Source organism: Monodelphis domestica, chromosome 3 (assembly GCF_027887165.1).
Source record: "Monodelphis domestica isolate mMonDom1 chromosome 3, mMonDom1.pri, whole genome shotgun sequence".
In the NCBI taxonomy this organism is placed as follows: Eukaryota; Metazoa; Chordata; class Mammalia; order Didelphimorphia; family Didelphidae; genus Monodelphis; species Monodelphis domestica.
The window spans coordinates 206,453,937-206,466,027 of NC_077229.1; the positions used below are offsets into that span (position 1 = coordinate 206,453,937).

Genomic DNA, 12,091 nt, shown 5'->3' on the forward strand with positions numbered 1-12,091 from the left:
CATTCTGGCTGATGCTGCTTTATTTCTCTAAATGAGTTGTGTCATCTTCTAGTATCACAAAGGTAGCTCTGAATAGGGAGCTTCAAACTTTCAGCAGGGTCTCTGCAGTCTAATGTATGGAGTGGTCTGATTGTTGCCCTCCTGATTTGAGCTTTGCAAGTTTCCTTATCCCTACACATGGGTCTGGGCACCAAAATTACAGACTTGCCCCTAGGTGCAGCTTCAGCAGACAGTTGTCTCCAACCCAACAGCTATCTGGAAAACTCTTCAGAATGACATAGCCAATGGCTTACCCCTGGTCTGAGCCTAGAGACTAACACCATCATGCTACTAGCCTCAGAGTGAGTGACAGCAAAACAGGCATTGGACCTAGAGTCAGGAAGATTGGCATTCAAATTTAGCCTCAGTAACTTACTCACTTTGGGCCCTGGACAAGGCACTTAACCTCAGTTTGTCTGTTTCCTCAATTGTAAAATGGGAATAATAATAGCACCTACCTCCCAAGGTTGTTTGTGAGGATGAAATTATATATTTCTAAAGCATTTAGCACAGTACCTAACACAAAGTAGACACTATATAAGTAATAGTAGTAGTTGTATCAGTGGTCATAGTTGTAGTAGTAAAGATGAGTTTTTTATTGGGTTGCTGTGCAAACAATATATCTAATTGACAGGTAATAGAAGTATTAGAAGTAATCATCATTGTTTCATAAAGGCATCAAGTTGACAGTTTCACAAAAAGGCAGAATGACTTTGTAAAGGTCATGGCGACACACCATCTACCACAACATTCACCATGCAAAGTGTGATTAAGTGAACATGCTCAGATTCTACTCAGTTATTTTTCATTATGACACAAAAAAGTCCTTTCATTTAAAGTTGCCATAATCAAAAGCATGTGATAGTGATGAAGAATGCTCAAATATTGATACTGAAAGAATAGAGCAAAGTCTAAGTCATTGACTTAGTAACCTAATGATTGGTAAACCAATTTGTGCACTACAAATATTCTAAATTTTGTTATAGTACTTTTCCTACCCTTTGACTGTTTTTTTTTTAATTTATTAGTGTTTATAGTAGGCAGACCAATTAAAGAAAAAAGTAGCTAGGTCATACAATGGATAGAATACTAGATGTAGAATCAGGACATTCTGAAATCATATCTAGTCTCAAATATTTACTACTTGTGTGAACCTAGGGAAGTCACTTAACTTGTATCTGCCTCAGTTTCCTCAACTGTTAAATGGGAATAGTACCTTCCTCTCAGAGTTTTTGGGAAGATCAAATGAGGTAATATTTTGAAATTTTTGAAGTGCTATAAATATGCTAGATATTAATATCATTATCAAAATGAACTATATAAAAGTTGATTGTTTCTTACTATAATAATCTGTACAAAGGCTAAAAAGAGGTTGAAATTAATGTCTAAAATTAGGATTGGATTCTGTGGACTTCCATTCCTCATTGATATAGAATCCATTAGTGTTTAGCAAATTAATCATGAGTCACAGCATACTTGATGCTCTTCAAAGAATAAAAAAGCCAGGCCTCTCATCAAGTCTCCCAATAATAGAATGGCATTAATAAATATAATCCTGTATATGTAGAGAATATGAAATGTCAAACATGGTGATCTCCAAACTCCATAGCTGTCAGTGAAATGAAACCTACATAGGTTACAAAGTTCAGACAGAGACTGAATTCCATAGAACTTAGAATCCAGAGCGAATCAGCTCTGTGGATGTGTAGCTTGGTAATCTTCACCTGTGCATTTTTTATATATTAATGAAATTGATACAAGAGAAATTACTCTTAAAGGGAAAAAGAAAAACCCAAAAGGGAACAGGGATCCTTAGGGGCCCTTTGAGGAAGAAGAGAATTTTGGGCACAGCAATTAAGGAAAAAAGGGAACTTCACCAGGCATTTATCCCTAAATTATTTTTATTCTTAAGTCCCCATGAAATTAAGGCTGTCCTGGTAAACTAGTACATCAAATTTTTTAGATTCAAAGAAAAAATGGGTTTGGGTCTTCATTTTGATATTTAGATCAGGTTTTATTCTCAGATTTGTTAATTACTGAACTACTAGAAACCCTAATGTAAGTTTTTGCCCAATATTGGGGGGGGGAGAATACTAAAATGCTTCAGAGCAAAAGCATTTGACAAAATTAAAAAGTTTTTGTATTCTTATCAAATAGAATAAAAAGAGTTTGTTCCTCTTGTTTATTATCAATAAAGACCAAGATATTTCTTGAGACTGTGAATCTCTGATTATCTTAGGGTCAATTTTTAACAGAAAAAAAAAATAAACGATTATGACTATATGGCCACTGAAGGCTATGGTCACATAAAGTATATTGCATTTTTTAAAATGATCTGGTAAAGCCCTATTCTAATGCCCCATTCTCATGTTCCCAAGAGCACAAGCTCTGTTAGGTTCTGCCAACATGGAAAGCCTTTAAGGGTCTCACATTCATAGTATTTCCGATCTGTTACTTAAACCTTAACCTCTTTTCTTTAATTTGAAATTTTAATGAAAGTAGCCTTAGGAAGAAATATCCACTTTGGTTTGATTACTAGGCACCAAATAGAGCAAATTCCTTTTTGACAAGGAATTTATAGGATAAGAAAGATAATCTGAGAAAGGATTATAAAGAGAATATACAGCTATTTTTTTAAATATAAAAAAGTAAAAATAGAAGAAAAAACTAATTTCAGGAATCACTTAAATAATGGAAGAGAAGTAGATTAGCTAGCTGAAGCTATGGAACCAGAAAAAATAATAAGGAAATTCTTAATAAGGGGGTTAATAAGTAAACAAAAATTTCAAGGGAAATAATATTTAAAAAAGGGAAACTAGAGAGACATAGTAGTGCTAGATCTCAAACTATACTGTGTAATCAGAATCTTGAACCCTTGGACTTCATCTCCCAGAATCCCTTTCCTCTTTTGTTCCCACGTTGCATCCTTATGAGTGTATAGATAAATTCTGTAACTCCTTCCTGCACTCTCCTCCTGGCTCTCCTACTGCTTCTGGCAATCCAGGCAACTCTCTCTTTGCTAATGCTACCATTTTCCTTTTTCTTCAAGTTATCAATTAATAAATTCTCATAAGAATATAATACTTGAAGTATTTGGATATTAATTTTTAATTTTACAATTCTAAAAGCAGCAGTCCTCAAAACAATTTGATACTGGTTTTAAACATAGAACAGTCAGTGGAATGAATTAGGTATACAGCATGCAGGAGCATATATGCCTAATACTCTAGTTCAATAAAGACCAAGATTCAAACTATTGGTATTAGGACTGTTTGATAAAAACTGGAAAAATTGGGCAGCAATATGGAAAAAAATAGATTTTGACCAAAATCTGTAAAGGATAATTTTAGCGTTGTGACCTAAACTATGTTAATTATTTGGTCACCATGGATATCCCAAATATTAAAAAATATATAACCAAGTCAGCTGGAAATTTATGGTGATTTAATTGATATAGTTGAAAGAAGTTAAGAAGAAGCAAGATGGAAAGGGTGTAGGATTTCTCCCGCCTGGCTAGTGACAGGAGAAAGACCAGAGGCTCTGGGAAGGTAAGGATTTGGAGAGTAAGGAGAAAGGAATCAGCCTGAACTCCAAAAAGGGTTCAGCCAAGATGCCTGAACCTGAATCAGCTCAAGGACAAACTTGCACCAAACCCATACAAATAGCTGCCACCAAGCCAAGATGTTGGAAAGCTTAGCATGCTGCCAGCCAGAGTTGCCTCTCCGGGGGAAGAGAAAGAAGAGAGGAAGTGACGTGCCTTATATAGATGGTTTTATGTCACTTTCCTCTGTCTCATCTGTACCAGTGATAGCTTAGCTTGACTTAGTACAGCCCAGGGGTCTGTCCGCTGTTTCTGCACATGTCTGTTGAAGGCCATTTCCTCAGATACTTAATCTTTGAGTATGGTGCAGACATTCTTGACCTTGTTAAACTAAGTAGGGTGGAGCAATGTAGAGTTCCCAAGACCTGATTCTGTTAAACCAAGTATCTCCATTGTTGCTAATCAGGAAAGAGCTAAATCAGATCTTCTAAAGTACGGTCTAAGTAAGGTGGAGTAGTTTTAAAATTCACATATCTTATGCCTTTTTTGACACAACCAGTGTCAAATTAGAAACATGATATAAACATAAAAGGTCATATCATAAAAGAATTAGAGAAACATGGAGTAGGAGGGTGATGGGGAAATGATTTATCAGATCTATAGGTAGGAAAAAATCTCATCACCAAACAGGAGGTAGAGAAGAAAGAACCAAAGAAGTGAAAATAGAAAATTTTGATTGAAAAAAATTTTAAGTTTTTGCACAAATACATCAAAAATTAAAAAGGAAATAATTAACTGGAGGAAAGTATATGTAGCAAATCTCTCTGATAAAGGTCTCATTTTTAATATATATAAAGAATTTATTAAAATATCTAAGAATTAAATTCATACCTTAATCAATAAAACAGGGATATGAACAGGCAAAAGTTCTCAAGGGGAAAAATCTAGGCTATCTATAGCCAGATGGAAAAAAAAATGTTCCCAGTCACCAGCAATTAGAGAAAATGCAACTTAAAGCAATTCTGACATTCTACCTCTCCCCAAGTAGATTGGCAAATCAGATGACAGGAATGGAAAATGATAGTTTTTGGAGGCACTGGGGAAAAAAAGGCACATTGATGTACTATTGGTGGACCTATGAATGAGTACAACTATTCTGGAAAGAAATTTAGAATTAAAGTTACAAAATAATGCATGTCCTTTGACCCAGTTATACTATTTTAGGCATGTGCTCAAAAGCGATCAGAGGCATAGGAAACATTAAAATATTCCCTAAAATATCTATAGCAACTCTTTTTGTGGTGGCAAAAATACCCAACCACACATAAAAAGCTAGACTAATGTGAAACCCATCAAATGATGAATGACTGAAAAAATTATGGCTATATGAATGTGATAAAAAACTGTTGTGCTGTTAAAAAAAAGTAAAAATAGATGATTTTTAGAGAATTAGAAAGATTTTAAGAAACTGGTATAGAGTAAAGCAAGCAGAATCATGAGAACAATTTATTCTGCAACATTAATAATATGAAAGTGAACTATTTTGAGGACTTATATAAACTGATGAAGAATGAAATGAATAGAACCAGAAAAGCAATTGATACAAATGACATCAACAGTTTTAAGGACAAACAACTTTGAAACCTTTAAGAACTATAATCCACACAATGACCCTCAATAATTCCAAAGGATCAATAATGAAATATACTATCAGCTTCCTGAAAGAGATTTAGGGGACAAAATGAGACATGTATTTTTATTTATAGCCAATGAGGAAACTTTTTTTATTTTTCTATGTGTATTTGTTTCAAGGAATTTGTTAAATGAGAGGTCTCAGAGAATGGGGGTAATCTGGAAAGGTTTATAATGTAAAAACAAAATACATCAATAAAACTTATTTTAAAAATAGTAACTAATAGTAGGAGGCTTAAGTGACAAGGAATGTGGGAATTAGAATAAGAGGGGTCCTGAATAGGTTTTCATGAATGGAGAGAATGGAGTGAGGTGCAATAAGTCCTAGATGCATTGGTGTGATGAGTATTGAAATAGAACAGGAGATATCAGTACCAATATAAACCTGACTTCATGATTTTTGTTCTCCTTGTTCCTACCCATGTAACTTCCATCTTCCTCTTCCAACTTCCATGGAAACTTCCAAGTTTCCATATCCTCTTATCTTGTCTGAAAAATCTTCTAAAACTCATTCATACTAAATAAGTTTCATTGGATGTTTTTTCTCCTTTTGCCATTTGTATTTTTAACCAAAGGTGAAAAGAAAAGCTAGAATAATAAAAATATCTTGCTTGTAGATAGAATTCCTTGAATTTCCAAGTGGATGGGAGAGGTAATGAGGGAAGGGGAAAGAAGGGACTAATAGGCTAAGATGTTTCCATTGATCCTGAAATGATATCACACAAAAAACCATTTTTCCCTTTGTTTCTCTTTTAAGTGGAGTGGGTCAGAAGGAATCCTAAGATCCTAAAACATAAAGTGAGAATTTTCATCTACTTCATATATTCTTAATCTTGCAGGAAATATTTATTTTGGTTTTACTGTGGCTTTCTATGGAGAATTTATTGAAACATGGTCAAGAGTGGTGCAATCTGAATGATGTCATTTCCTTGAATGCTTCTGAAGTTCAGTGCTGAATTTCTGTTAATTTACTTTCTGAGTTGCTTTCACTTGATTGTTATCAGTTTTTTTTTAGACAGTGCTATAGCTACATACAAAGCAAGCCTTCGATATATTTGATTCCTGCTGCATAGATGTTAGTTATAGAATTTTTTTATAAAAGGATTGTAAAAATCCAAATGGTAGTATTGAAAGCTATAATGCGAAGGATATACTGAACAAAATTATAATAATTTTCAGGCAATTTAGTCATCCAAGCAAAAATGTTTTTTGCTTGTTTTATAAATGATTTGCTTTTACTTTCCCCCTCCCCTCTTTTTAAATACATGTTTTATAACATGTCACTGTTAAAGACTGAACAAAAATGACTTGTTTGTCTGCATTCCAATACTTTAGTGTCAAGGGACTTGGGGTACATATACTTGCTGTGGGTAGAAAGTTTTATTGTTTTACTCTTGGTTGTTGTAAACCTTAAAATAAAGGTAAATCTATTGAGTAACAAGCATTTATTCTGCACCTGCTCTCTGTATAAGAGCAGTTGTGTAGCCTCTGGAGATGCCACATAAAAAGTGAATGCAGTCTCTGTCTTAAAACTGTTACAGGTTCTTTTCTTTGCAGGAAAATCTTATATAAGTTTATAATATTGTTTTAGGAGAGGTCTCTGACAACTAATTTTGCAGTTATCCTTAAATGGGTTAGCCTATACTAATCTCTCATTCCCCTGAATCCTGATTGCATTTAGTTCCATATAATTATTCTCTAGTTGTTCATTCTTGTATCTTATGTCCTCAGCTGTGTTGCAGGGGGAACTACTTTCTCATTTCCACAAAGTGGACACATAACGTGCTCAAATGTTGCTTAGTTATTAACATTATTCACAAAACACTTTTACAGCATACCAACTTTGGGTTCTTTTTAACAGGTGAAAAACAAAGATTTGGTTATGAGCAGTCAGGATATGACATTGAGGATTCTGATGGCCCTGATGATGATGAGAATGAGAATGAAGATGATGATGAAGATAGCCAGAGTGAATCAGTTCTGTCTGCAGCACCTTCAGTTACAGCCAGCCCTCAGCACCACCCAACCAGAAGCAGTCTTCAGGAGTCTCTAAGTGCTGATGAAGAAATTAGAATTGCAGAGTGTTTTTCTAAGGTACCCTCAGATCCTATGGATGCTCTGCCTAAAGCCCTTCCCACCAAGATGACTGTACTTAGCTCAGTACAGTCTGACTGTAGGAGCTCCAGATCCCCAGTGATAACGAGGCAGCACAGTACGAAAAATGAGACTAAACAAGAGAAGGTAACTATTGGAGACCGTATTCTATCCTCCCCCGAAGTGGCTCCAAGATCACCATGCCATCTAATGTCTATCGACTATCCTGATGCAGAAGAAGTAGCGGGAAGTCCTACAACAGTAAAACCTACCGACATAACACAGGTGATTAGGTTTTTATTTTCTCATCTTACTCATAGAAGAGCTAGGGCTTTAAAAAATTAATATGTTATCCAAGTTACTTTCTGATGGTAATATTGACTCAGTTGTGTAACTTCAATGAAAGCATTTCTTCTAGTTAGATGCAGATTATTGATTTTCTGGATTACTTCATTTTTCTCCTCTATTTCAGTTATGTTTCATTGCCTTTCCTCATTTTTTCCTTAAGTATATACCAAACAACTCTTCAAAAGTTGTATAGCTTACTGATTATTATTCTTTGATTTTCTACATAATTCAAGGGGGGAAAGGGGCAAAAGACAAGAGAATTAAGAGTCAAAAACCCTGGCTCCTTCTTATCCATGAGCCAACTTGTATGACCTTTGGCATGTCATTTATATAGCCTCTGAGTCCTTCCTTAGAGAATGAACATATTACTTGTACTTCATATATTTGGAAAAACTTTTAAAACATAAATGTGAGTTGTTGATAATAATGATTATTTTTTAACCCTTAACTTCCATCTTGGAATCAATACTATAATTTAACTCCAAGGCAGAAGAGTAGTAAGGGCTAGGCAATGAAGATTAAGTGACTTTCCCAGGGTCATACAACTAGGAAATATCTGAAGCCAAATTTAACCCAGGACCTGCCATCTCTAGGCCTAGATCCCAATCCTCTGAGCCACCCAGTTGCCCCAAATAATAATGACTTAAATTAAGACATGTAAACTGTTTCCTTTGCTGACTTCTCAAGCCTTATCCACTCATTAAACCATTTTGTTCTCTAGAACTCTTATCTTTTCTTAGTTTTATTGATATTCCTTTCCTTAAAGATCTCTTTTAGTCCCATGACATCCTTTTCCATTTCTAGGCAAATAACCATCAAATCTCAGTCTCTGTAGAACTCCAATCCTATATTTCCAAATGCCTGAGAATACCAAAAATAGTGATGATGATAATAATAAAAATAATTCGTATTTATATGAATGTGGCTGCATGCCAAAGAGGCTGATCAGGACTGCCCACTGAATATTTATTCCCTTTCTACAGGAAGTACTTAATGACAGGAAGTCAGTGGGCTCCCAGGAAATGTAGTTCATTTTTAGGGTAACAGATTTTCAACTATACATACTGTCCCTGTTTGGCCTTGTACAAGTCACCTAAACTATTTGGACCTCATTTTGCTCACCTGTAAAATTGAGGAGATAGATTTAAATTACCTCTAAGAGCTCTCATAGCTCTGAATCTGTGAATGACTCCATAGTCTTCTATGGGAGAAAGGCCTAGATTGCTCCTTTCTCTGAGAACCTTTCCATAATTTTATGATCTTTGTTTCTATCACCCATTCCAGAGTTTAAATATTCTCTAAGTTCATCCATGCCTACAGTGACTTCCTTATGACAACAAATCTGTTGAATTTTTGGATGATAACACAAACATGAAAGATTCATTGCAATTTAGCAACTAATTCCCCAGATTAACTTTTTTCCTAGTGTTAATTTGTTGCCAGAAAAAAAATAGAATCCACATGATCATTTTGCAAAATTTGACTTCATTGCTGATTAAAACATTACATGAGGTTTTATTTCTCCTGTTTAGGATATGCCTTCTCTGAAACTTCTTCCTCCATCAGTGGACCATGGCACCCAGATAACAGCGGTTGTCCCTTCAGTGGCTTCACCTTATCCTAAGATCCAAGATCAGAAACAGCCAATACCTCTGCAGCAGATTACAGAATTGATGCCTCCTCAAACTCATTTGTTTAGCCATCTTCCTTTGCATTCCCAGCAACAAACAAGGACACCCTTTAGTATGATTCCAGTTGGAGGAATCCATGTGGTTCCTGCTGGCCTGACTGCATACTCCACATTTGTACCCATTCAAGCTGGACCCATGCAACTCACTATTCCAGCCGTTGGCGTGATCCACAGAACTACAGGTCCTCCTGGGGATCTGGCCACAGAGGTTTCTGGCACTACCAACTCCACCAGGGTAGCTGAACTAAACAGCGTCATGCCATGTATTCCCATTGGCCAAATTGGTGTCCCAGGCCTTCAAAACCTGAGTGCCCCAAGCTTGCAGACTCTTCCACCTTTAAGCATGGAAACTGTAAATATTTTAGGCCTAGCCAACACAAGTATCACCCCCCAGGTACATCCTTCAGGACTCGCGCTGAATGCTGTGGGACTTCAAGTTCTGACAGCAAACCCTTCAGCCCAAAGCAATCCTAGCCCTCAGACACACATTCCAGGCCTACAAATATTGAACATAGCACTGCCTACCTTAATTCCTTCGGTTAGTCCAGTCACTGTCGATGGACAGGGAGTTTCTGAAACACCAGCTTCTCAAAACAAAGCTTGTGAAACTCCACCAGAACAGACTCTTGTGGCCGATCCCCGCCAGGTCACCGCTGCTCTCTCTCCTCAGGGCTCACCTCTACCCCTTCGGTACAATGTCACAGATTCCTCCAAGCCCACTCCTGCGAGAGAGCACGTAAGGCTTGTCAGCACCAGAAAAACGGACAATGAAACCGCTGACTTGGTGAATCATGTGACGCCAAAGCATGAAGCCACTTGTCCCGGGGTTTGCCAGGGCCCTCCGCCAGAGCCAGGGCCACTTCTGCAAGCACGCTCCCCCGGCCGGCCCCGCAGGCACAAGGCAGTGCAGTTTAGTGATGTCAGTAGTGATGATGATGAGGACAGGCTTGTAATAGCAACCTAGATTTTTTTATAACACTTAAAGGTTTCTTTGCAAACCTATCTTTCCTTAAAGCACATTTTTTCTGACACAAATTCATTATTAATCTTTGTGCAATCATGAAATTTTGACCAATAATTGTTGTTTCTTGTCAGCTCCAACCATTTTTGTACATGTTGTATAGACAATTGTGCCTTTTTGGAGTTTTATGTTTAGAAACTTGTACAGAATGTTGAAAAAATATATCTATATAAAATACATATTATATATGTATATGAAAAACAGGTAGCTGCTTGTGTTTAGTAAGTAAAACATCTTATGTCAAATCAAATGATTAAATTATATGTTGCACTGTTAAATGTAAATTTTTATGGTTGTAGGGGAAAGTTTCTGTGTACAGATTGGTATGTAAAACTCCATATTTATTGTATCCATATTAGTCTTGGAAATGGGTCTCTCCATCTACTTGTGTAAGACAGTAGCTTTACACTTCAGACAGAATTTTTCTGTGTTATGAAATGTTCCAGTAAAATTTTATTTACTGACTTTACCATTGTTCACGTTGTGCCTTCTTTATGCCATCCTCAGGGATTAGTGAGCAGCAGGCTTACCTTATGCTTAGGTCTAGTGTGCTGCCACTTTTTTTTTTTTTGGAGGAACAAAATGGGGAGGGGGTGGTAAGAGAATTTTTATTTTTGCCATTTGGAAGTAAAGTTAAGACCATTGAGGGAATTTTTTTCATCATTGGCATAATAATTGGTGATATTGTTCTTGATTATTTTGACAAATGCCTTTCTAAAGACTTCTTTGCACTAAATTAAAGAGGCAAGTGGGATTTAGTTTAAAATGGGCATTTCAGTTGTAATTTCAAAATGTGAACATAAAAATAATAAAACATACTACCAAAAAAAATGTGTTATCTTGAGAGCATGGTTTGGATGCAACTAACAAAAAGTAGCTCACTGGCAGTAAAGTATAGGATTGATTGTTTAGCAAGGACCCCATTGTCCTGAAGAATCTTTATTTATTTATTTATTTATTTGTTTGTTTGTTTATTTATTTATTTATTTATTTATTTATTTATTTATTTATCTGCAGTGTGCTGTTATAAGCTTTCTGCTAAATAGGAAGGCATACCAGGTTTTGAGAAGCTCTAAATCCTATTTCCCAATAGTCATGTTTAACAACTTTGTTTCTGGAAATTTAATTGCACCATGTTCTTTCAGCAAAACAAAATAATGATTTGTTGCCCACCAATACCTTTGAACGAAGAAATTGCAAGAATATTTTCATGAGAATAGGTAGTATTTGAAAAGAAGACTCTTTAAATCCCATAATTGAAATAGATCTGAATACATAAATATGGAAGGCTTAAGTGAATTCTCCAGAGTCCTAAAATATTGACTCCATGAACGTTATTGGCAGTTTGAAATTAATACGATATATAATGTGAAAATTTTATTTTTTCAGGATTTAACATCAAGTAGGGTAAATTGCAGTCAACATTTTTAAAATCGGTTAAACCAGCAAATTAAGAGTTAGAATTTATCAAAATAATAAAAGCTGGATTTGCATAATTAAGTGTTTTATTTATTATATGCTAATAATCAGTGACAGAAAGATTTTAAAATCATCCTGGAACCATAATGGGAACTGTATTGCTTTATAAATGCATTCCTTATCTCCTAAATTTAAAATGCTACATTTAATTCTTGCATACACATCAACCCTTTAAGGCTTTAATTAT

At 35.6% G+C, this 12,091-nt stretch overlaps 1 protein-coding gene across 5 annotated transcripts in view; it reads left to right on the plus strand.

Moving 5' to 3' along the window:
* The window catches only part of HIVEP1 (HIVEP zinc finger 1), a 182,463-nt gene extending 171,569 nt beyond the window's left edge, over positions 1 to 10,894 (plus strand). For all 5 annotated transcript variants that reach the window (XM_056823439.1, XM_056823438.1, XM_056823440.1 and 2 more), the window contains exons 8-9: positions 7,134 to 7,651; positions 9,247 to 10,894. In XM_056823439.1, coding sequence (XP_056679417.1) covers positions 7,134 to 7,651; positions 9,247 to 10,368 — 1,640 coding nt within the window. In that variant the 3' untranslated portion in view covers positions 10,369 to 10,894. The remainder of the gene's footprint in view (positions 1 to 7,133; positions 7,652 to 9,246) is intronic.
* The last annotated feature ends 1,197 nt before the right edge of the window (positions 10,895 to 12,091 follow it).